The sequence below is a fragment of the Lonchura striata genome, chromosome 17, assembly GCF_046129695.1.
Source record: "Lonchura striata isolate bLonStr1 chromosome 17, bLonStr1.mat, whole genome shotgun sequence".
In the NCBI taxonomy this organism is placed as follows: Eukaryota; Metazoa; Chordata; class Aves; order Passeriformes; family Estrildidae; genus Lonchura; species Lonchura striata.
This window is the reverse complement of record NC_134619.1, coordinates 14050485-14075964: the sequence shown is the minus strand read 5'-3', so window position 1 is coordinate 14075964 and position 25480 is coordinate 14050485. Positions and strand designations below refer to the sequence as shown.

At 55.7% G+C, this 25480-nt stretch overlaps 1 protein-coding gene across 9 annotated transcripts in view; it reads right to left on the bottom strand.

The window, feature by feature from the left end:
- Positions 1–25480, bottom strand: part of DLGAP4 (DLG associated protein 4) — a 146444-nt gene that overhangs the window by 25965 nt on the left and 94999 nt on the right. For 6 of the 9 annotated variants that reach the window (XM_021536609.2, XM_021536615.3, XM_077787048.1 and 3 more), the window contains 3 exons: positions 24434–24548; positions 21706–21756; positions 20386–20632 (listed from right to left, as the gene is read on the bottom strand). In XM_021536609.2, the coding sequence (XP_021392284.1) occupies positions 20386–20632; positions 21706–21756; positions 24434–24548 (413 nt within the window). Of the gene's footprint in view, positions 1–13241; positions 13356–20385; positions 20633–21705; positions 21757–24433; positions 24549–25480 lie in introns of those variants that run through there. The other 3 variants (XM_021536610.2, XM_021536613.2, XM_021536617.2) reach the window with 2 other exon arrangements.

Sequence of the window (25480 nt, the reverse complement as noted above, 5' to 3'; positions counted from 1 at the left end):
CCCTGTTCCCCTTCCAGCCAGTGAGTACTGTGGGGATCTCTGTGCAGCCCACCAAGGTGAGCAACAAGCACCTGCTGCCGCTCAAGACCAGAAACAACCACAACATCAGAGCACACTGTAAAGCAGCTGCACTCTGAGGAGCAGGTGCAGAGCTGGAATCACACCACATGAAGAGTCACTTCCCCTATGAGAATACAGGCCCAGATTTTCATGCCTTGGTGCCTATAAGATAGGATACCAGGTAGCAGTTCAGAGGTGTTAAGCACTATGCTTTATCAATACTAGAAAAATCAGACCTCCAGTCAGAAACTCCTTACTAAGGAAATTCACCTGCTTGTCTTATCAGTGCGAGTTCACCCTAAAGCCAGCTAAGAAGTTTATTCATAGATCTCATCTGCAAGAGGAAAAAGGAGTTCTACCTTCAGTTTTTAGTTACTGGAACATGCAAAAACTGTGTAGAGACCAGAGTCCCCAGATGCACAAGTTCCACTGCAGAACATGCAGAGTTCTCCCTTCAGCAGCTTCCTGCTGGACTATTTCCTTACTACAATTCTGACTGTAGCAACTTGAAAACCCCAACTCTGACCTCCTCCACTTAGAGATGGAGGAAAACAGCAACCAAGAGTTCAGAACTGCAGTCAGTACTTCCCAGCAAGAGAACTCCACTGGCAGCCTTTCAAGCCTGTGCACCAGACCTCGACGTGTTACACAAGGCCAGCTCCAAATCTAGGCAGCCATAAGTCCTGTGGTCCAAGAGCAGGGCCAGGTCTGGCAGGAATCAGCTGTGGTACAGATGGATGGCTTACAGAACCTCAGCACAAGAAGCCAATTGAACAGCAGCCACCGCCCTTCAAATAAAGAAATCTGCTGGTAACCTGAAGCCAAGAGCACAGAGAGAACATGTAGAACAGCTGAGCTCAGGTGTGCCCACAGTGCAGCACAGCACACACATGTATTCCCAAACTAGCACAGACCAGCTTCCTCCTGAATACATTCCCTTTCCAGGAAAACCTCAAAGCACTTGGAAAAAAAAAACAACCTGGGCATGGGGTAAGCATAGGTTATAGCTTCCGGAACTTACTCAGAATCCCAGAAAGATCTGGCTGGAAGGAACCATAAAGACCATCCAGTCCCACCCCCCTGCCACAGGCAGGGACATCTTCCACTAGCCCAGGCTGCTCTGCCTGTGTGGCCAGGTGTGCAGGCTTTCCAGTTTACCAGCCATTCCCAAGTTTCTGGCAACCCTGCCAAGAGGATTAAGCACCAGTCAGCCCAAAGAGAGTTAAACTGTCAGCTCAGCTTTCAGCACCAGGAGCACAGAGGTGTCTGACAGCACTGCCAGCTGTGCTTCCCTCTGAGCTCCAAAGTTTCTCACAGTGTTGCACAACACACAGTGCAGCAAGTCTGCTTAAAATATGCAAATATTACTGACATACAAGTGATTCACAGCCTGAAGTTTGCCACTGGCTGGACAAGGATCTTTAAGACTGAATAGCAACCAAGTGCCACCCTTGCCCACTCTGCACTTGTACCATATCACTACACAGAGTACAGTGAGTATAAAGAGCTCAGGCACAGGTACTGTGGCTCACTGAACTATCTTCCTTCTGCTGAGGGTTTAGAGAAGCACAGACAATGCCAAGAGCAAATGCATTTCTCTCCAAAGCAGCAGGAAGGACTCTCTTGTCTTTTACCACCCACTGACCATTTACCAAGAGGTAAAGAGACACCAACGGAAAAGCCCTGCTCTGTGTCGCAGCTTGCTCAGATGGGAACCTGAAGCTTCCACACATTCAGAAACTTCACTTTTCTACTTATCTGCCAGCTCTACAGCCTGTCCTTCTGTCTGCTTTGAGCACAAATCCGTACTGGTTAACTTCCATCTCTGGGTGATGCTTGCAGGAGCCATCACCTGTATATGAGTACACAAGGCCATGGCTGCAACAGGATCAGGCAGCTCTGGTTTCACAGCCTTTATCAGAGATCACACACAACAATTTGATGCCTGCTGCAAGCCAGGACCTGGAGACAAGCAATCTCTTGACTTGCAATCTGAACAAGCACTCGGTGTCACAACCCTGAACCAGCTCCTGCTGCAAGAATGCTGGAAACTTCAGTGCTGGGAAGATGCCCAGAGAGACTTGTAGCAATTTTCACCACTTTATCTTTCAGGCAAGAACACCATTTCCCTGTATCTTGTATGTTTTTGTGGTTATTCTGTAAACACTGTCAGTGTCCACTCACTCTTCCCTTTTAAGTCTGGACACTGTTTACCACCCTGTAGGTGACCCTTTCTACAAAAACATATTTTGAAAGTTGTTTGAATACAGGTCTGAAGTTCAGAGAACTCAGCAGAACACCACATTTATTTGCAGAATATTAGGTTTTATGATTCTGTTCCCATCCTCAAGCACTCAGCCTGTCTTGGTTGGCACCTTAGGTTTTTCCTTCTTTTCCTTTTTCAGAGGCCAACTGAGCTCACCTGAGGGGTTTGAGGAAGGTGCAGGTCCTGAGGGAAGGGGTTTGGCACAGGGGAGCAGACATCACCCAATGCATTTGCAAGGGTAAAACACTTTTACTGCAGCCCAGGGGGGGTCTGTGCAGCCCTGCAAGGAAAAACAGGTAACAGCTAATCCTCTAGGGCTCAAATCTGGGGGATAGGGAACTCCACACAGCCTTATTCTGAGAGAATAAACCATTTCACAGTGACTTGTTCATGTAATAAAGGAATTTGATGAGGTTAACTGTTTAGACAAGTCCATGAGTAAGGACAGAAGGACTAGTTTCCTTCCAGGAAGCAACCTACGCATAGCCTTTCATGGAAATCTCCAAATACTTGGGAATTAGTTGTTTTGCTGTATTAAGGGAAACGTCCTCATCCTTCCCCATGAATGTAGTTCTCTACACACACTGAAATTGGAAAACATGCTACCCTATAGCTAAACCTACAAACCATGCACAGTTTGTAGGCGAGGTTTTAATTCCTTTCCGGAACAGCCTCTGTCTGCCCACTGCAGCCATAAACAGTGCCAATCCCAGACCTTCATGCAGTTATTTTCTCCTCTACAGTAACCTCAGTGCTGAAGTCAGAGTCAAGTAGCCTTGGAATGGCCTTGCATCCACCAGGACAGATGTGACCAGTATCAGGAGAGAATGAAAACATCTTCTACCCTCTGTTTTTTTTTAAGCAATGCTGGTTAAAAAGCAGATTTTAGCATCTTCAGCCAGACAGCAGCTACTTTAAAAACAGCAGAACTATAAATTAATATGATTCAAATATAACTGGCTCTTCAGTCCTTTTTCCCCTAAACAGGACACGTATCAAATATTTAAGGGGAGCAGACAAGGTGAAAAAAACCTTTGTCTTCATGCTAAGAGCTGCTGTGTCCTTTCATCCTGAAGACCCAGCAACTCAGAAGAAAAATTAGGGAAAAAAAAAAAAAAAAAAAAAAAAAAAAAAAAAAAAGATGAGTCTGTCAGCAGAACTGCTGGAAAACAGTTCTGATCTTTTCAGGAAAATAGGAAAATAGACAAAAATTTATCTCACATTGAAAAAGTCAACTTGTTTGAGCTTCCACATATAAGAAGTTTTGTCCTTTTTGCCTGAATACAAAGTTGCTTAAAGCAAGCAAAGCTCAAGGGAGCTGATACACTTGCCAAGGAAGTGTCAACCCTGAGAGATGAGAAGCCAGAGCCCCAGGCAAACTGTGCAGGTGCCGTGCACAGGTCCCTGCTGAGCAGTGGGACCAGCACGTAACACTAGGAGAGCACCCCAATCTCACCCAGAGACACCCCACAAACGGGGAATCTGCTTGCCCATCCCTCAATATCAAACATTACAAACAGAACAGTTACAGGTAACAAGCTTCTGTGATGGGTATGACAAAGCCCTCTATCAAAAACAAGAAATAACTGGAAAGCATCAGCTCCCTGCTTGCCAGGCCAGGCACTGACACCGTCCTGCCTCCCATTAATCAGGAGGAAGTTCGTTAATATTTGAGTAGGCTATTACAGCTCAAGGCAGAGGATCGAATACACTGTGCCATGCTCTCAACTAGACTCCTTACAAAACAATTAAAACAAGATAAAGGTGACGACAAATGCACAGCAAAGACTGTACAGTGTTTTGGTGACAAATCATGGTATTTCAGGAAACAGGAAGTTCCCATCTTTTTGGCAGAGTAGAATTAAGCCATTAAATAAGCCCAGTTCTCTGCTAAATCCCTGCCTCTGCTGAGCTCACACAGACCGTGTTGGCTCTCCTGGTCTCACCACCCAGCTCACCCCACTGGGTGTTTTCCACAAAGGAGACAGTGGTCTCAGGAGTGCTGGAAAGGCAGGAGGCCTCAAAAAAGCTCTTCCAAGTCACGCCCTGGTGAAACACCAGCTTTTCTGACTGATGTCAGAGCTGACACAGCTTGGTGTGCCTGCCCCCCAGCCCAGCAGCACCAAGCATGGGGCTGTGTCCAGGATGTGACCCAGTGGGTGCCTGGGTTTTCAGCACCACAAGCATTTGACAACAGGGCCCAAGTGCAGCAGCACAGCAACTGCTGAATATTTGGGGCTTCCTGGCATTAATTTAAGCAAGCTCAACAACTCAAGAGGAGATGGAGACAGTTTTGAGAAGGAGGGTATATGAGATCTTTTCTGCCACCATGACTCTGGTAAGGGCCTTCAAATCACAGCTCTATTTCAGGCTCATTTCAAAGCTCTATATATTTCCTGAAGCCTATTGAGCTGTTCTGCTTTCTGCTCCAGCTATTGATTACTGGGGTGGATGGGGTGAACACGAACAACTGCCTCCCAGCCACTTTTCAGTGATGCCACATCTCGTGACATCACGACTGTCTCCATGGTGACACAGCAACACAGCTGAATTGAAACAGGAGGAGGCCAATTAGAACAAGAAAGCTCTTTTGTGGCTGGAGCCATAGCAATTAGCAGGAATAAGAGAAGCCATTATAAAAAAGACATGGTTGTAACAATAAAAACTTGCTTTTAGCTTGCTAGGTGAGCCCCAAAGCCTATCTACATGTAAAATCCCTTCTAGACCAGGAAACCCACGGTATCACTAGCTGCGTTTTCAGGTCCACAAAACGCTGAGCACAGCCTGGATCTAAGAGATCACTTTTCATCTCCCCTGGTGTCGAGTTCTCCTCTCCACAGGAGCCTGAAGAAGGCTGCTCAGCCCTTGAGCTTGAGCAGAGCACCCAAGCTGAGGTGCCTTTCAGGCTGCCACAATTAGCACACACACTTGTGCGGGGGCACACACAAAAGAATCCAACCCCAGGCCGGCAGTGCACAGTGACTCACAGCAGCTACGGCTCCACCCTCAGGGATGAAGCACACTCAGGGTTTAGAATGGATGACATGAACAAGATCTGGACCCTCTAAATAGCTACTCTGATTTGTTTCCAACCTCCAACTGAGAGACACACAGGAGCAATCTCATCCAGAGCCAGCAGCACCATGACAGTGCCAAGTCTGACTCCAGCTGATCCACACTTGCCATCCTACAGGACAGGTTGATCAGGAAGCACTTGCTGCAGTCCCAGAGACGAGGCAGTTGCTCCATGGCTCCTGAGTGGTCAGAAGCAACACACAGCTCTAGGAATTCCCCAGGGAGAGCAGCTGCTTGGAGTGCTCCACAATCAGGCTCTCAGCTTGAGGCACCTGCACTGTGGTCATGCATTCAGCCCTTTAAACACCAGTGACATGCCATACATTCACCATATTTTTATTTTCTCAATTGAGCCTAAGGCTGCAGCAGGTGGGAACAAGCTGAGCACAAGGAAGCTTGAAGGTGTGAGGTACAGCACAAAGTCAGGGCAGCTGGAGCAAGGAGAGCAGTAGCCAACAAAGTCACTGGAGCACAGCAACTCTGCACACACTGGAAGTTAGACCTCCACGGGTAATGCTGCCTCCCACAGCTCTTGGGAGCAGCCCTGTTGTGCTCCTCTCCTGCAATTCCATGGGAAATCAAGGCATTCAATGCTGCCAGGGCAGGCAGAGCACACAGGTCCCTGGTACTGGCACACTCGTAGCATGTGGAGGCAGAGCAGCAATCTGCCTGGCAGCTGCTTTGTGACAAAAGGCACAGCTGCCCAAAACCGAGTCACCTTAGGAAAAAAAAAAAGATGCTGAAAAGCATCACGCCATAAGAATTAGGATAAATTAGATTTAACAGGTGCCCTCAACAACCTCTGCAGAAGCATTTTTTGGTCATAATCAATTCAAGTGAGTCTTTGTACACAGCCCCTGCATCCATCAGGTGAGGTTATTTCACATGCAGCAGCAGAGCTTGAGGTAAGGCACTAACAGTGGCTTGGACTCTTGCTGGGATTCCCCATTAAAAATGAGCCATCCTGTGGCAAATGCCTGAGAAATGGGACAATGGGACTTCCTTGAGCTACTGTTGCCTCTGAATACAGCTGGTTCAAAGAGGAGACACGTTTTGGCACATGGCTTCTGCAGAACTGCACCCAAGTGGCTCCAATTTCCAAATGGTGGAGACCCTTCAAAAGGTTTGTGTTTATGTTTGAGTGCTCCTGCTTTACCAGCTCCTTCACCCAGATCTGCAATCACATGCACCTGCTGCCTGCACACACCATCACCCACACCACAGCGTGTTTGCTAACAGAGCAAGAACTAGCACAGAACAGAAAACATGATTTTCTGTGTGAACCAGGCATTGCAGCTGGAAAACAAGCCATCAGCTACAGAAGGGAAAGAAACAGGCAGAGGCAGAAAAAATGGCTTTGGAAATAGCCAGCTTCTGAAGTTATTTTTAGAGGTGCCTCCCCCGACACCCAAAGTATTCGGAGCCGTTCAGAAAAAAATACAAACCAAAGGTAAGCACACAGATAGCACTGCCAGGAGAAGGCAAACAGTGCTTCAAAGTAACTGGTGCCACCAGCAGCGATGGCTGGCCTGGTTCTGCTCCATTCAGGCAGCCTCCTTAACCGGGGCTCGGCTTTGCTCAGGCAGCTCGAGGCACCCAACCCAGGTGTGCTGGGCACTGCAAATGGTGTACAGAATCCATGAGATTGGAAAAGACCTCCGAGTCCAACCTGTGACCGACCATCATCCTGTCGAGTAAACCACGTCTGAGCCCCGAGCCTCCTCCTCCCCAGGCTGAGCCCCCCCGGCTGCTCGGGTGCCCCATTCCCCTCCCTGGACAGCGGGGGTGACAGCCTGGGCTGTGTCCCTGCACGCTGACACAGCACAGGGCGCGCTCGGAGCGGCAGCCGGAGCTCCCGGGCCCGCCGGCCCCTCAGGACCGGCCCGGCCGCGCTCAGCTCGCCCTACGGCCCTGCTGCAAAGCGCCGCGGCCGCAAAGCGCGCCCGGCGGCGGCGGCCAGCGCCGGGCCCGGGCCGCCCCCCCGCCCCGGGGCCCGGGCCGCCCCCCCCGCCCCGGGGCCCGGGCCGCGCCCCCCGCCCCGGGGCCCGGGCCGCCCCCCCGCCCCGGGGCCCGGGCCGCCCCCCCCGCCCCGGGCCACCTCCCCCGCCCCGGGGCCCGGGCCGCCCCCCCCGCCCCGGGCCACCTCCCCCGCCCCGGGGCCCGGGCCGCCCCCCCCGCCCCGGGGCCCGGGCCGCGCCCCCCGCCCCGGGGCCCGGGCCGCCCCCCCCCGCCCCGGGGCCCGGGCCGCCCCCCCCGCCCCGGGGCCCGGGCCGCCCCCCCCGCCCCCCCCGCCCCGGGGCCCGGGCCGCCCCCCCCGCCCCGGGGCCCGGGCCGCCCCCCCCGCCCCGGGGCCCGGGCCACCCCCCCCGCCCGGTCTGCAGCAGCGCCCGGGGCCGCTCCGCCCGCTCCCGCTGCGACCCCCGGAGCAGCTCCAGCATCCCCCGTGCTGTTTGTGTAAACCCGCTCGCGGCCCGTCTCGCAAGCAGGCACTGGGCATCTCCCAGCTCCAGCCCGCCGCTCCCGGGGCCCAGCTGGCTCCTGCTGTCACTGAATCACTTGGGCTGGAAAACACCTCTGAGACCACCGAGTGCGATCTGTGACGTATCCTCACCTTGTAACCGGCCCAGAGCACTGAGTGCCACATCCAGTCCTTCCCTGGACACCTCCAGGGCAGCCCTTACAGTGCCTGACCACCATTTCTGTAAAGAAAATCCTCCTAATGTCCAACCTAAACAGCTTAAGGACAGTGTCCTCTCATCCTGTTGCTGGTTGCCTGGGAGCAGAAGCTGGTCCTCGGTTCCTGCCCTGCTGCCCTGAGGATGCCACTCAAGACATTCTCCCTTTTATCTCTTAAGCCTGCACATTTCATCAGTCCTGATGCACTCCAAAGAGGAGCTAAAGCATCACAGAGATGAACACCCAAAACGCAGGGATCCTTTCTGGCTGGGGCACACACAGGGCCCTGGTGGGTCTGAGGGAACATGTCAGAGCTGTGTGTTCAGCAAACCCTCACAAGGCTGTCACAGCAAGCAGCACTGACAGCAGCAGCCACCTGGGCATGGTGACAGCAGCCACAGCTCCATCAGACCTTTTGTCTGCCCTGCCCAAAGCCCCGATCCCCCCAGTCAGCCTGGTTCAGTGTTTGACTCATGTGAGAACAGCTCCTGAGAGGGAGCAGGGCTTGGACGGCTGCTCTGGCAGTGTCCCCTCAGCACCTGGGTGCTCTGCAGCACTCATCTCCAGCAGGGCCCTCAAAGGAGCAGCGATAAAAGTTAATGCGTGGCACAACACTGCTGGTAGGGCAGCAGCGAGGAGATTGCAGGGTGACAGCAATGCTGACGCTGAACCTGTGCCAAGAATAAAGACCAACAGCAGCAGCACTGTGGCCAAGGCTGCTGGTGAGCAGGGCTCTGCTTCCCAGCATCCTGGATTCCCTGCTCAAGGCCTGGCACGCTGCAAACCTAAGCATCACTGAAACCTAATACTTTGGAAATAAAGTAGCTGCTTTGTCTAGAACCAGCAGCTCAGGAGGTGCAAGCACTGCCCGATACCCTTGTACTTCCAAGAGATCAGACTAAACACTGTTTCAGGCACTGGGAGTTTTCCAGCTCCATTCCACCCATATCCATCTCCCCAAAGCCACCTCCTCCCCAGGAAAGTTCCAGCCCAGGCTGTACAAGGCCAGGCATTACAGTAGTTCTGCACTGCCAGGGAGCTTGCAGCAGTGCTGAGAGGCCAGAATTCCCAGTCTAGGCCTGCTGCTGGAGTGGCAACTCTGGAAGCTGCTCAACAGAGCGCACCAAAGCCTTGAAGAGTTCCTGCACAGAAATGTTGTAACTCAGGACCCCATATTTGGGGCATGCTAAGGGACTGAAAAGCCTCAGGGTTCAAACAAGGGAAAGGAGAGCTCCCAACAAAGTAGCTACTCCAGTGACCCGAGAGCCCTGCCATGGCCCATGACCTGTCCTGCACACGCTGTTCTCCATGGAGCAGCACTGACCAGGCTGGCAGCCAAGCACAAACACAGCTCCCAATGAGGGCCTTCAGGAGGGTCCAGGCACTCCCTCAGGGACAATCCCACAGCAGCCTTTGGGACACCTTCTCTGGCTCCAGATGCAGGTAGCTGGCTTATATGTAAGGCCTAAGAGGGATGCAGCATCCATGCTTTAACTTCCCAATTTTAACTTCTAATTAAATGCAGCTTTAGATATGCCCATTCTGGGTTAAGAAGTTTAGGTTTGGAGATCCCTCCTGCACACAGCAGATGCCTGGCAGGGCATCAACCACTCCCACAACAGAAACAGAACAAGACAAATAAGACTTAGAAGTTTGACTAATCTTATGAAAACAACTTGTAATAAAAATTCCCTTTTATGAACTCTTAAATAGCTTACAGCTGTCATCAAACATCAACTTGCACTATGACAGTGCATCAGCAGAAAGGTATAAGCAACTTCTGATCTCCACTTTAATTCCAGCTCTGACAGACCAGCAACACAGGTAAGAAATTACCTCTGAAACATTTACCACTCAAGTTTCTTAGTCAAACTTCAAACTGGAGATACAAAACAGCAACTTAAGCTTTTATCTCTTGGAACTAGGTTCAGAAAAGATTCCGTCACAGTGAAAAGATTTTCACTGCAGTGAAACCTGGATGTCTTAATGAAGATAACCCCGTTCCACATGCACTGTCTGCTCAGGTGATGCTGCAGCACCTACATGGGCATCAAGCACCCTGCCTGTATCCCAGCAGGTGCATGTGCCCCTCTGCCTTTACTGGCAATTCACACTGCAAGACTAAGCTCAGCACCAAGAAGGGAGGAGGAGAGATCAGAACTCGGCTGTCTTCCTAGATTTACAGAAATTTGGGGAGAGGCCTGGAAGTGCATAACCCACAGTCCTGTCCTCTAAAGAAACGGAGCAGTCTCCAGTCCCGAGGGACCATTAACTCCCCCAGCAACGCTTGTCACCTTCTGTGACGGCAGACTACCAGCCACACTGAGCTATGTAAACACTGGGACTGCCCTACCTAATGCTGCCCATTTAATTAGAGACTAGACTCATGTGGGCAGATGGATCTGAGCACTTACCTCACTGTTTTCAGTGAAAATCACAAATACTTTTGCAATGGTGCCTTTTGCATTCACCAGCCAGACCCTGGCAGAGTAGAAGTTGTTTCCTCTTGCTTCTCCAGGGGACAGAAGGCTGTTACTTAATGCACCAATCTGCACCAAAGGGCCAGCAATTAATTAATGCTGCAAGACAAATTGAAGTGGACAGAATTCCTAAATATTTTCTCCTCTCCTAAACTGGCCCACCTGCAAATAGTTTAACTTTTGCCCATTAAAAGGCAGCTTATGCTAAACCCTGGTGTCATTCTGCACCCCACTTCTTCTCACCAGGTGGGAGACCAGGAGAGAAGGAAAATAAATTAATTTTTCAATGAGCTCTTCTGGAGAGACCCGAATTCACCATTCCCAACTCCAGCCCTCACAGAACTTTATCCAACGCCTGAACTCTAATCGCCTTTCACGGCAAACAGCAATCATACTTAGCACTGCTCCCCTCCCTTTTAAATCTGCTCTGATAGAAAACACACTGACAACTTTTCACTGCAGAAATTACAGGGGATTTTTCTTGAACAAGGCCACCCGCCTGCACAGCCTTAATCCTTCCAACTCACATATGTCCCTGTAACTTGCACTGCTCTGAATCCAATTATGCCTCCTCAATTCATTTAAAAATATTTGAGGCTGTTGTGCAGGTTGCACAGAGCAAGAGTATCAGCTGAGGAGGCACAACCAGGCCCTGCTGTATTGTGGCTCTGCAGGCTCCCCTCTGCAGGTGTGGGTGAAGTGGGTTATGAGAAAAATTCAAGTGTCACAGTGTCTTTCACGCAGTCCAGTGACTGGCTCATTCCAGACCATCCCAGTCTGGGCTCAAACAAGAAAATCCATACAGGAGACAAGAATTGACACACAGCTGTTTGTAAATGCCAGACCATCATTAATTACCCATTAAAAGCTTTCAAAGTTCTCTTGCTCTGGCAGCATGCGCAGCCACGAACACGCTCACAGAGCAGCAGGTCTCCCATGCATGAGGCTGGAGCAGCAGAATAACCTTGAGCTCAGTAGTCAGAAGTGTCCACAAATTCAAACTTGCACACACAGATCAAGCACCCAACCACTGACACACAGAGCTGGGAGCAAAACAAGCTGACAGCGTGTGCTGGGACACCGGCTACGTCTCCACACAGGGACCTGTGGGGCTCCCAGAACACTGCTTTGCCAGACCCCACTGGATTGTACACACAACCCACACTTCACAGACACCAGGTTCTTCCCTTATCACCTTTGCTGCCCAGGGTCTCCTTGTCCTTTCCAGGCTGGCACAGTGTACAGCAGTTACACTCCAGCACTTCCAGGGCCACACTACAGATCCTGGGGCCCTCAGCTGCACCCCAAAGTTACACTGCCACGACAGAAGTGGGTCGAAAGAGCAAGCTAGATGCAAAATTAGCATGTGGCAGTTCGGTGTTTGCACCTTAAAGATGAGTTTTTAGGTTTTCCACGCCTGCCAACAACAGACAAATTCTGCAGATAACCCTTCTCCAAGTATCTGGGTGCAGACACACAGCAATACTTATCTGAAAGGAAAACAGACTGAATTTGATCAATAGTTAGAATTTTCTCCACGCCTTCAAGAACATGTAACTTCATAGCACCAAATGCCTGTTGGAAGAGCAATTACCAGCAAAGTAATTTGGACCCTCTGGAATCAAGTCTGCCAACTTATACGACTTGGCAATCTGGCTTGTTATCATCCCACATGATTGGAATTTATTTTAGGATTCAATGCCACATGCTGTGGGTTTTTTTCTTCCTCCCTTTTCTTCTTTTCCTCCCCCAAGTGACAAGCTACAGCCTAGGATTCAGAGGTCCTAATTCCATTCTCATCTCAAAGACATTTCCTGCACACCCCGAGGTCAAGGTCTTTGAAGAATAAGTAATATTAGTCCTACCAACAGCATCCTGCAAACAATCCTCCTTTTTGAGCCTCTCAATCAAAACTGGAGAAGAAATTAAGAGCTACATCTACTGACTGTTCACAACCAACCAGGTTACATCCTCACCATGCTGCAAGGCACACTAAAGCCAGGTTGCACCTGTGGTTAAATCTCGAGGGGTTCAGCCTCAACTGCTGCACACAGCAGGCGGCTCGAGGCTGGTGCAGGCACTTTCAGCCAGGACCTGTTCTCCCAGGCTAAAAAAAGAGACTTTTTAGAGCCAGCTCTGGCCGGGAGGTGCCAGTTCGCTGCGCTGCGAAATGTCAGCCTTCAGCTCCGTGCCTCGCCCAGACAATTCCCTTTTCTTCTCCAGGGGAGGAAGAATCCGAACGCCTCTCCAAAGAAAGGGGCCGTGTCCTCCGGCGGGGAACGCATTTCGTGAAGCGCCGCTTCCCAGCCTGCAGCACCCAGAGACTCCGTAAGGGCCTGAAGCACCGGGCCGGGCACCGGCCTGACCCGCGCGGTCCCCGGGGACGGACACAGCGGGGCTGGCACCGGGCAGCGCCCACCCCCGCCCGGGCCCGGCTCCCCGCGGCGAGGCGGCATGCGGGGAGAGGATGGAGCGGCTCCCACAGCCCAGCCCAGCCCGGAGCCGAGCGGGGCGGCCCCGGCGCTCCCACGGAGGCCCGGGACGCGCGTGGGAAGCGGAAGGGGCGGCGGGCCCGAAAAGCGGCGAGCAGCGGCAGCAGCGAGGGAAGGAAGGAGGGAGGAGGCGGCACCCCGCCCGCAGCCATGCAGGGCCCGGCTCGGCCCCCCGCTCGCGCGGTCACTCACATTGCCTGAGGAGCTCCAGACACAAAGCCATGGGAGACACAAAGAGGGGCGGAGGGGACCGGAGAGACGGGGGGGGGCGCGGGGCGAGGGCGCTCGGCCCGGCCTGGGTCCCGCGGAGGGGAGGAAGAGGAGGACGAGCCGCCGGCGAGGCCGCTCGCGGTCCGGGGCCGCTCCGGCTGCTCCGGGGCCGCCGCTGGAGAAGGGAGGAGACGCGCGGAGCCGCCGCCGCACTCACCGCGCCCGCCCGCCGCTCCGGCCGCGCGCCCGGGCGGGGCCGCGCATTAAACAGCCGCCCCGCCCCGGGGCCGCCCCGGGACCGCCCCGCGCCGGCACCGGCACCGCCCCGAGCCCGCCCCGCCGCGCTCCCACGGCCCCGCGGGTCCCTCCGCCCCGCCGGACACGCGGCGGGACCCTCGGGACCCCCGGCGCTACCGAGAGGGGACGCGGGCGGCGGCGGCCGCTGCCTCAGCGCCGCTGCCGCGGGGGAGCCAAGCGCTGCTGAACAAAGCGGGCGCCGCTCCCACCCCACGCGGGAGCTTTGTCTCCTTGTCGCGGCAGCGCGACACCTTCCCCAGCCGCGCGCAAACGCCAGTTTGACTGAAAGAGCCCTCCCGTTTCTCCCCGCTCGCTCCAGCCGCTCCAGCCCCCGAGCGAGCGCGGTAGGACCCCCGTGGGCGGCGGGTGCAGGGGCGCAGCGCTGCTTCCATGCCGAGAGGAACCCTCCGGTGCAGAGGGAAATACATGGAAAAGGAACAAGTGGGACGAGGAGGTTTCTCTTGTGGGTGTTTTCCCCTGGTCCCAGATTTGCTGTTGGAGTTCTGCCCCGCTGGGCATGGGGAGAGGGAGCGGAGGCTCAGCGGGTGCAGGCGGTGTGTTTGGGCTGTGTTTTGTGCCTCCCCTAGGGCTGCCAGCGCAGGGCTAATGGAGGATAGAGGTGTGGAGGGGAGCAGAGCTGGCAGTGCGGGCTGCGGGAAGAACCTGCTGGGCAGAGCCACCCCAGGGTCTGCGCCCTGGGCACAGCCACGCCGGGTGCTGCAGGAACATCCAGCTCTATCCCTCAGATCCTCCACTGACAGACGGAGCTGATGAGCACAAGGCTCCCCTGGACCGGGGCTGAGGTCAGCTCTGCGAGGCCGGAGTCGCTCTGTGTGGCGCCTGACCGAGACGGGCAGCGGGTGCCCACCAGCCCAGCGCGGCGCGGGCACTGGTGGTGCTGGGCCCTGGGCAGGGCCGTGGCCGTGCGAGCCCCGGTGCTGCCGCGTGGCCCCTGCCAGCAGAACGTGTGCTGCCCCGGCCCCTCGCTGCTACCATCACTCCTTGATGCTGGGATTTATTGATGGCTCGCCGGGCTCCCAGCACTCGGAGAAGGGCTGGTCTGCAGCAAGGAGCGATCAAAGCGCCGTGGGAAACAACGCGCTGAGCTCAAGTGCTGCCGGCTCCGCAGGCAGCACCGAGCCGCCGCCGCCCTCAGCATTCAGCGAAAGAATCGCTGCGGATCTGCTGCTTCCGCTCTTGGAAGCAGCAGCACAATGGGGCTGAAGGAGAAATTGGTCACAGAGTCAGCCCTGAGCCTTGGGACCCTCAGCCTAGAGCCTCCCCACTCCGCTGCCTACCAAGGAAAAAAGGAAACTTGTTTTCAGTTCAGGGTCTCCCAGGTAGCTCTGAACTGCCAGTCTCTTCCTGAACGCTCAGAAATACCCAGGTGATGCGCTCAGTAGATGGAAAAGATAATGGGAAAGCACAAAGGAGAAGAAAAGCAACCCAAACCAAGACATACACAGAGAAACCCTCATTTGCCTGCACTGTCTGACATCCTGAAAATGCTCCAGGCTGTTTTCAGAGTCTCACTCAACCCCACCCAGCCCAGCTCTCCTGGCACATGTGTGTCTGTCTCAGCTAAGACTGTCCTTGGTTGCTGCGGGGACTTTCCCAGTGATGGTACAAGCCCTGTGGCCATGGGGAGCCGCAGAGGGACTGAGCATCACCAACAGAGAGGACACAAAGGGGCACCTGTGACTGTCTGGTGTCAGGGCAGCTCTGTGCTCACCTGGGTCACAAGGACGGCCAGCACGTGGGGATGCCACCAGGCCCTTGGCCTGAGGAGAGACCTCAGGAGTCTGTGTACCTGGCACACTGCCCTCCAGCCAGCTCTCTTCACGGGCAGAGCACAGCACTGTGCACGGACTCCCAGTGCCACCCTCCCAGAGGCTCTGAGTGAGCTGAGGCACCTCTTGGTGTTTTGGCTTCTCCTCTCCCACAAGGAGAGCACCAACTCCCTTTCCTGCTATCAAAGCTGATAGAAGCAAGCAACAACAAGGACTTGTCTTTCTGACCATGTCAGCAAAGGGAAATGCTGGCAGCTGCCTTTGTTTCTACTTCTTTGTAGATGGTCCCTGCTGGGAGAAGGGCCAGGACCTTGGAGCTGTGCTCACCTCCCATGTCTGTGCCAGCACAGCATACCACAGTGTGGCTGCAGCTCCCCCCTTCCCGGGGACCTGGGCATTTCTGTGGGCTCAAACCCATTGCAGCTGGTTCTGTGTGCCAGCCATGTGCCTGCAGTAGGCAGCGAGCTCACAGCCCAGGTGCTGCCCATGGGAGTGCTGAAACCTGGCAGCAAAGAGCTCCAGGCACATAAAGACAGGGATGTTTTGGGTTTGGGGGTGGAGCAGAGAGCAGGGCTGTGGCCATGGCATGGCTTCCAGGGGAAAAGGGAGTGCTGGCTGGGCACAGGGCGGTGGTGGAGTTTCCATAATAACAAGGGAAAGATCAGAGGTGAAAAATGAATTGGCAAATATGGACAGAAACAGCTGTCATGAATTCCTTTTTGTCCCATAGACACGTGAATACATCACAGAACGTGTGTACGTGCCCTTTTTTCCTCTGCAAACACTGATGGAGCATGCAATAGAAATCTTTCCCTGGCACACACACACACATACACACACAGTCTCCCTCTAATCCTTTTCCTGCTTGTATGTCAGAGAAAGCTATTTCTGGAACGTGAAATCTAGGTCAAAAAGAAGGAGAAAATCTGAAGGGAATGATAGCAGTCCCTCCCAAAGGCCGTGTGGGGTCAGCTCAGGCCGATGGGATTAGTGAGGGGCTGCAGTGGTGCTTCACCCCCGGCTGAGCAATGGCTCCTGGCCTGGTGTGAGCTCCCTGTGCCTTCCCATCACTGCTGTTTCCCCACACAGGAGACAAGGCCATGACAGCCAAGAGGAGTGCAACAGAAATCGCCTGCCTACACAGAGACTGGGATCACGGCACACAGAGGAGGAGAAGGAGGAGGAACATACACGACTTTCCCAGAAGCCGTGGAAACTCGTCCCACAGTGAGCCAGTCCTTGGTGGTGCAGGCACTTTGTCCTTCCTCCTAAGCACAGCCCTGCAGTCTCTGCAAGAGCATCAGTGCCAGGGGACTTTGTGCCTTCCCCCAGCACAGCCATGGGCCCAGAAGCCAGCTCTCTAATTTAGTCATAAACAGGGAAACAAAAGCAATAGAAAGAAGACAGGAAGCAGGTGGGACACAGAGGACAGTTCTCTCCTGACCTTTGGGAGCATCTCTCCCAGTTAGTGCTCTCCTGCTCAGCCTGGGCTTGGAAAAGTTCTGGTATATGGAGGGCACAAAGCGTGCAGCCCTGGCCTCCCTGCAAGAGATTTGGACACAGGATAAGAAGCTGGACACCTGAGCTTTTTGGGAACAGGCTGCTGAATCCCAGGGCAGGATGCTCTCAGCAAGGGTCATGTTACCAAATGGCACAAAGAGGAATGGGAAGAGCTCAAGTAGAACTGGCTTGGTGTGAGCTTTCCCTGCTGTATTTGCTTGCTCACCTCTGCTTTCTTGTTTCCCCTGGACAGTAAGTACTCTGCTCTGCATTGCAAGCAGTCTATTAAACAAGTAATTCCCAGAGCTGCCTCTAATAAGCAGGAGCCGGGGCTAGGGAGCCCTTTGTGGTGCTGGGAGCTGTCACTGCACGCCTGGCAATTAGAGGAATAGGTTCCACTGGGGCTTTTGAGTCTCCGGCTGTGCAAGGCACAAGGCTTTGTTTAAGGCTGATCAAGGGCAGCTCATCATCTGTCTCGATGGCTGTCAAATGGGAGCTAATTGCCTTGTAACGTGCCAGTGACACAGGCATTAGTAGGAGGAACCGGCGTGGCAGGGCTGTGACAGCTGTCAGGGCGCTCCCCCGTGCTCCCCACACACCCCGCATGGAGCTCGTTGCCCCTCCTCCTGCCCTCTGACAGTGCCCGAGTCCCTCTGCTTCAGCATACAACCCCCACATGGCCTTCAAGGAACAACAAGCCTATGTTGGCCCCAGAACTGCTGCTGCTGATGCCTCTCTAGGATGTGTCCCTACACAGACAAGAGCGTCGTAGTCCCCATTCCTCTGGGCTGGTGCATGGATTCTGGATGAAGAAAAATGTCCCTGGGATGTGTTTGGGTCAGGGCTCTTAATGGTGTCATGCCAGAGCCCTGTGTGGTGCAGAAGCTGTGAGTGACCATTACACCTGCAGGTGACAGTGCGCCCACTTCTCCCATGTGTCCAGGCTGATGCCACCAAGCTGCCACCTGCTGCTCAGGAGGCCCCTCTCCTACATCACCAGCCACTTAGAGCCTCAGGGATGCACAGAAAAGGCCCTGGGGGTGCTGGTTGACAGCAGCTGAACATGAGCCCAGGTGGGCAAGAGGCCAATGACACCTGGCCTGTGCCAGCCATGGTGTGGCAGCAGGACCAGGGCAGTGACTGTGCCCCGTGCTGGGCACTGGTGAGACACCTCAAGTGCTGTGTCCATTTGGGCCCCTTGTGACAAGAAAGGCATTGAGGAGCTGGAGCATGTCCAGGGAAAGAAACTGAGCTGGGGAAGAGGCTGGAACACCAGGAGGAAGCTGAGGGGCTCAGCCTGCAATAAAGGAGGTTCAGGGGGGACCTCACTCTCTACAACTCCCTGAGAGGAGGGTGCAGCCAGGTGGGGATCAGGCTCTTCTCTCAGGTAATAAGTGGCAGGATGAGAGGAAATGGCCTCAAGATGCACTAGGAAGGGTTTAGATTGGATATTAGGGAAAACTCTTCATATAAAAGGTTCTCAGGCACTATCACAGGTTGCCTAGGGCAGTGGTGGAGTCACCATCTATGGGAAGTGTTCAAAAAACTTGTGGATATGGCACTTGGGGCCATGGGTTAGTGGTGGGCTTGGCAGTGCTGGGTTAATGGTAGGACTCAATGATCCTAGAGGGCTTTTCCAATCAAAATAATTCCATGATTTGCAAGGGAACTGAGCCCAGATGGCTGATTAGAGGTGTGAGTGCTGTCCAGATGTGTCTCCTGCCTCCCACATCCTGTGCATGCACAACCACAGATGCTCCTCTCTGCTCCTCAATCCTCCAGCAAAACTCTTTCCCTCCCCAAGGCCCAGAAGCCAGTGTGAAGGGCTGAGGTGTGCTCTGGGAACCAGCAGAACTGTGCTGGGTTATGTCAGAGAGAGGTGGTACCCAGGCATTTTGGAAGCCCCCTCTGTGCTGTGCCTGCTGCTGCTGCCCGCTGTCAGCCTGGACCTGTGGCAGCACTAAGCTCAGCAGCACTGAGCCAGCAAGGAGAGGGCTGTGGGACAGGGGGAGCCAGATGGGAGTAGTGTGGAGCAGAACAGACAGAGAGGGAGCAGGAAGGAGGGACAGGGCTGAGCAAACAGCCCATCCCTCCCAGGGATGTCCTCCAGTTCCTGCCTCATCCTGTGGACCTTGACTGGGGCCAGAGCTCTGCAACTCAGACCACTGAAGGGAGATGTTCCATGCCCATATCCCTGGGGAGGAAGGCCTGCAGCCAGGCAGGAAGGCTACAGTTTCTCCTCCCCATTCCCCACTCTACCCAGAGCTGGGATGTACTGTCTCCCACTGACAACCCATCCCATCCCATCCCATCCCATCCCATCCCATCCCGTCCCGTCCCGTCCCGTCCCGTCCCGTCCCGTCCCGTCCCGTCCCGTACCAGTGCTGTAGCAGCTTTGCCCACAACAGATGAGCTGAGGCTGCTCTGAACCCGCCTTGGTGCCAGAGCTGGTGCTGAGAGGCACCGTCCTGCTGGGCCTGACCCTGGCCCCATGGGGATGGGATGTGCTGCCTCCACAGACAGTCCTGGGGAGGTTCTGCATTCCTCCTGCCTGCTTTGGCATCTGCCTTGCACCATGAACAGGTACCACCATGTTCAGGAACACGAAGGTATCACCTTTGCTAACCAGTTCCCAAAATTATCCCCAGGATGGAACCTGTCAGCTCCTCACATCTTGTGCTACACCTAAGCCCCACATGGAGCACCAGGGCTGGCCAGGAGAAAATGATGCAAAGTGATGCGGATCAAGTGACTTGAAGCATCACAGAAGTGCTGCCATGGCTCAGCACAGGGATGCTGGGCTTTGGGGCTTGGGAAGGCTTGTTGGTGCCTTGAAATTCAGTGCACGATCTGTTTGTACCCCACAGCCAGGGATGTTGGTTCTCTCTATGTGTCATCACAGAGTCACAGAATGGTTTGGGTTGAAAGGACTTTAAAGCTCATCCACCCCTGCCTGGGCAGGAACACCTTCCACTAGACCAGGTTGATCCAAGCCCTATCCAACGTAGCCTTGGACACTTCCAAGGATAGGGCACCCACAGCTGCTCTGGACACCCTGTGCAAGCACCTCATTAACCTCTAAGATCTTCCTAGGACCTTCTCTTTTCCAGGCTGAACATTCCCACCTCTCTCAGCCTCTCTCCGGAGCAAAGGGGCTCCAGCTCTTGGAACATCATCTCCATGACATTCTTTGGAGTTGCTCCAGCAGCTCCACATCTTTCTTGTGTTGAGGGCCCCAGAACTGGAGTCAGCTCTGCAGGAGGGGGTCTCATGAGAGCAGAGTAGAGCAGGGGGGATCTTCTCCCTTGACCTGTTGGTCACACCTCCTTTGACCCAGCACCCAGAGCCCATCTGCCATTCCAGCACCCACATCCAGCTGCTGCCCATCCTCTCGGGCACACAGCAAGCTCCCACACGCTCCCAAAGTCATGGACAACCACAGCTGGGGATGTAGGGACCCCAGCCCAGCGCCTCACATGCTTGACCACCCCCAGGCAGTGACAGCTGTGTCCCCTGTCCCCGCACGCTGCTGCACTCACTGCTGTTGGTGGGCAGGGTCCTGCTGCCGCTGAGGCTGCCCGTGGGCGGCGGGGAGATGGAGCGGACGGAGCCCATGTCGTCTTCCTGGGAGCAGCCCGCCTGGATGGCGCGGAGGTAGCTGTGGCTCCGGGATCGGAAGTAGCTGGGCAGAGGCAGGTCCAGCACCTCCGCAGCCGCCGACTCGGCCTCGCTGTAGGTGGAGTCGCAGACGGGCTCGTACTGCTCCCCCAGCTCCGGCTCGGGTGCCTGCACGGGGACAGGGCAGCCCCAGTCAGCCCCTGCCTGCGGCCGCCCTTCCTTTCCCTTCCCTTCCCTTTTGTCCTGCTTATCGCCCTCTGGCCACTCCTGGAGGTCCCGCTCACGGCAGGGTGAACGGGAGGTACAGTGGTCAGTGGTCAGCAGCCAGTGGTCAGTGGTCAGTGCTGCTGGGCACAGGGTGCCCAGGGCTCTGTGCTGAGAGAGGGAAGAGGGACCCCTCCTTGGAGGCGAGTGTCCCAGCTTGTGGAGTAGTGGACACTTACCAGTGCAGTGCCTGTGAAACACCTCCAGTCCTGCTGCAGAGAGCATGTGTGGCCAAAATCCCAATGCAGCCTCTGCCAGGGCCCCTGCCCCAGCACAGCTGGGACACCCCAGCCTCAATGTGAGAGTGTACCAGGGCACGCCTGCTCCTCGGGGGCCAACATGGGGAGATGTCCTCACACATGCCTAGGGTGGGTTTTGGAATCCACCCCTGCCCCATCCCTGGTGAGTGCCAGGAGAAGGCTTGGCTGTGGCCAGGGGTGAGTAGGGCAGGGGCAGCTCTCCCATTGCCCCACCTTCCTCCTTCCTGCCTACAGCCCTGCCTTGCTCTGCTGTGGCAGCTGCTGGGCAAACTTGGTCTTGGGAGAGGCTCAGCCAGGTCAAACCAGACCCAGCCTAGAGCAGACTGTTCTGAAATATAGGTGAGAGATGCTGAGACTGGCCCTGTTGCTCACATCCATCTCTCCTAGCCCTTTCTTTCTCCTGGCACACAAGGACACTTTTCCTGACCAGCACTGGCATCTGAACTCCAGGAGGTTTGGCTCAAGAAGTTAATCTGCTTTCCTCCTAAAACTGACAGTCCCTAAGCCCCTGTGGGCCCAGGACTCAAGCTCTCCAGCTGCCTTGCAGTGCCTGGGTAAGGAGTGCTGTCTCCTTCTCTTCCTCTTTTCCTTCTCCTCCTGCCACTGGCCTGGTCACGGGCTGACCCCAGAGCCCGTGTCACACCCTGCCATGGGTGTCCAGGCTGGCCCCAGAAAGCTCTGTGAGGAAGGATGAGAGAAACGCCAGCGGGACAATACCTGCTCTCCATGGGTAAATATCTGAGGGATAAGTGAGGGGGGTCCAAAGATCTGGAAGAAAGAGTTGGAGAAGGTTAAAGGCCAAGAACAGGGAGCCCCTCACACAGACAGTTACTGCACAGGGACCGAGCACAAGGGGAGCAGGGGGCTGTCCCCTGGGGCCACTGCTGCTGACACTTCAGTACAAACTGCAGAGCTTGTAAGATGCCAAGCGAGGCCACAGAGGCCCCTCAGACAGTGGCACAGACACGGCAAAGCTCCACAGGACACCTCAACCATGGGAGAAGCTGCTGAGCATTCAGCCTCCTGTGTGCACCATATCCGTGTACACCCACAGGGGACACTGGGGACACCGTGCTGGGACACCCCTCTGCACACTGGGGCAGCTGCACAAGGTGGCTGTGGCTCCCACTGAGCACCTCTAGGTAGCCCCCAGCACTGGCCAGCACCTCACAGACCAAAGAGCCATGGGCAGCCCGAGTGCTCTGTGTTGGGGGAGCTGTCCTGCAGCCTGCAGGGCTGGCCTGGCCACCTCGCTGCTGTCTCCCCGTGCCAGAAGAAGCCACACAGAAGCTGTTCTGCTTCCCCAGCGGAGCAAAGCCACGGCACACACTCAGCATACTGACAGAGCCCCGACAGACACTGTGCTGCCCGGGAGCATGGCTGCCACCTCCTCCTCCTCGTCCTCCTCGTCTCCACCCCTGGGGCTCTGCCTGGCACCAGCTGCCCGGGATGACCCTCTGGGGAGAATCCAGGTTCAAAGTGTGCCTGAGGGAAGAGGCACGGCACTGGAAATGGGCCTGGCCCTCTTGCACAGTGTGCACATGGGTGCACGTGGTGGGGTGTGGCAGTGTTGGGGTCACCAGCTCTGTCCCCCTCGGTGTGACAGGGGGTGCTGACACATGCACCTGGTGATCCCTGGACTGCCAGAGGGCTGCAGGGTGGAGCTGGGTGGGGACAAAACCGAGTAGAGGGGACTTGTCTGTCAGAGCTGGAAGTGTTTCCATGTGGGAAGACACTGTGTGTCTGGCTGGACACACAATGAAAGTGGTGGAGGTCACACTGAAGTGAGGGCAAGGCAGGAACTGCCTCCTGGGATGGATGAGACCAGCACGCACTGGTGGATGAACCAGCTCCATCCTGGATCACATACATGCAGTTTGTGGGAGGCCTCTCAATCCCAACCAGCTGCAGCTGAGCTCTCTGGTTTTGAGGGGACACTGGCAGAGTGCACGTGATGGCAGCAGCCCCTCTGTGTGAGTGGGTGCTGTGGCAGTCGCTGTGTCCCCAGTGCCACCAGCCTGGCTCTGGGCTGGTTGCCTGTGAAGCTCCTGGCAGATCATGGGCTGCTCAGACCCTACAGCTCCAAGACCCTCCTGATGTCTTTGTGGGGGTGCTGCACTCAGCTCCTGGAAGCAGCTCTCGACATGGATAGAGCACAGAGCCAGGGTCTCCTGCAGAGACTTCAGCACAGACTGACACATGAAGGACAAGGACATGGCGGTCCTGACCCTGCTGTGCACTGAGACACCCAGCACATTGCTGCTGCCGCTGCTGCACAAGGGACAGGACTGGCCACAGGGAACAGGAATGCCCAGCAATGCCCCTGCTCCCCCCAGCTCCCCTGCAAGAGCTCCAACTGCTCTGGGACAGCAGGAGACCCCCCAGCCAAGGGGCTCAGAGATCCCCACTCCTGGATGGAAACACAGGCAAGGCATGCCCTTTCCCCCCCTCCCACAGGGCTTCTGGTGCCCACCCCACTGCTCTGGGCCCCCTGCACACACAGAGCAGCTGTGGGGGTGCTCCCCATGCAGACACACAGGATCAGATGGGACAGAGACCTGGGGTGACAGGGCTTGCTGGGCAAGGCTGTGGGGCCATTGCTGCCCTGCGGTGAAAGGGCTGAGATGAGCACATGGGACCCCTGCAAAGGCTTGTCCTGGCACCAGGTATCTCCCAGCCTGGGAGGCAGCTCCAGACCAATCCCAGCCCCAGGGAGCTCCAGAGCAATCCCACAACCATAGTGTGGGATGTTTGACCCATTTTGCATCAACTGCATCCCAAATGTTGCAGGTGGGGCATGAGCCCACCTTGTGGCAAGGGTTTTGCCAGCATTTCACAGGCATCCTTGGCTTTGCCATGGTGCCCAGGAATATCTAAAAAAGACACCACCAGCTGGCTGGCAGGACAGCCTCCCCAGCTATGGGCTCCTTGTTCCTGGGTCCAGCCTGCTACATGAGGGGTGAGGTCCTGAGCTGAGCAGGGTGACTGTCTCTGGTAGCCCTGCAGGGTCCCAGGCTGGACACCAGCAGGAGAGGTTGGCCCTGGCTCTGGACCAGCGCAGTGGGCATGAGGGGTTTGCAGCAAGGTTGAACAGCCTTGCAGATGGTTCTGGGGGGTGGCACAGAGAGACCCTGCACACAGGGCAGCCCTGAGCTTCCCCCAGCACTGTGGGGCATCCTCAGGGTTGCCACACCTGTGGCAGAGGGATTTTGGCTGCACCAGCAGTGTGAGAGGAGGTAAAACTGCAGGAAGGACGTCTAATATGAATCCTGATTAAAGAGCTGGCTATGACACTGGTAAAGCTGCCAGGGAACAGCCTGTGCAGTTCCTGGAGCACAGCCAGTGCCTTGCTTTGAAGAGGGAAGAAGATGCTCCTTCCCCCCTGAGCTGGCCTCCTCCCTTGCTGCCTGTGCCAGCACAGTAGGTCAGCATTTCAGCACCTCACCTGGTTGATGCAGCTGGACTCGTTGGCACTGTCAGAGATCTGGTTGTATTCTTCCTCCCAGGTGGGAAACTTCGGAGGTAGGAGGATCTCGACAGAGTCCAGGCGGTCCAGGCTCCTGCCAGCAGAGAGAGGATGTGAGGGTGTCCCCATGGCAGGGGCAGCTCTGGGGCAGTGCTGGAGCAGAGCCAGAACTCCCTGCCTATGGCCAGACCCCCCTGCCCATGGCCCCTCTGCCAGGTACAGGCACAGGCACACGTGTGGCAGCACTGAGGTGATGCTGGGCACGGTGCCCACTGCTCGGCTCCTGGAGAAGGCAGCTCTTCCTCACCCTGCCAGCCCCTGGCTGGGCATGGCACATAGGGAAAGTGTTGTGGAGTGCAGTGGAAGGAGTGCAAGATTTCGGGTCCTGCTGGCCCCAGGAATATACTGCAGATGCCAAGTTAGTCCAGCAGAGCCCCAGGGAGCATGTGGGATCTGTGCCAGCCTCCAGTCACAGCACTGCCTGGATTGCTGGAAAAGGGGGGAGAGGCAAGGTGTGGGCTTTGCAATTGGAAAGAACTGCAAGATATGTATATTTATACTTGGACAGAAGAACCCACGTCTACCAGGGCTGTGGGTACGGAGTTCTGAATGCCACCTGCCTGGACACAGCAGAGCTGAGGGCGCGGCAGGCCCTGTGCAGCATGTGAGCATCCCACAGGGACTCTGAAGTGTCCATCCCGGGCTGGGATGGGAGCTGGGAATTGTCCCTCCTGCCAGGGGAGATGGAGGAGACACCCCCTGGTCTTGGGGAGCAAGGGCCATGTCACACCCCTAGCCTGGGCTCTCTGCTCTCTGCCGGATTTCCCTCATGCTGAGGGCTCTGCCCGTGAGCTCACACCCCGAGCCAGCCGCGTCCTGAGGCGGGCAGCGCCCCTGTGCCACCCCACCGGCCTTCACCCCGCCTGCCCGCGGGGAAACCGAGTCACGGAGCGGCCAGCAGCCCTTGGGGGGCAGGGACCCTCGCGGAGGGACGGCCCTGCGCCTTGCCCCGGCTCCAGCCGGCCC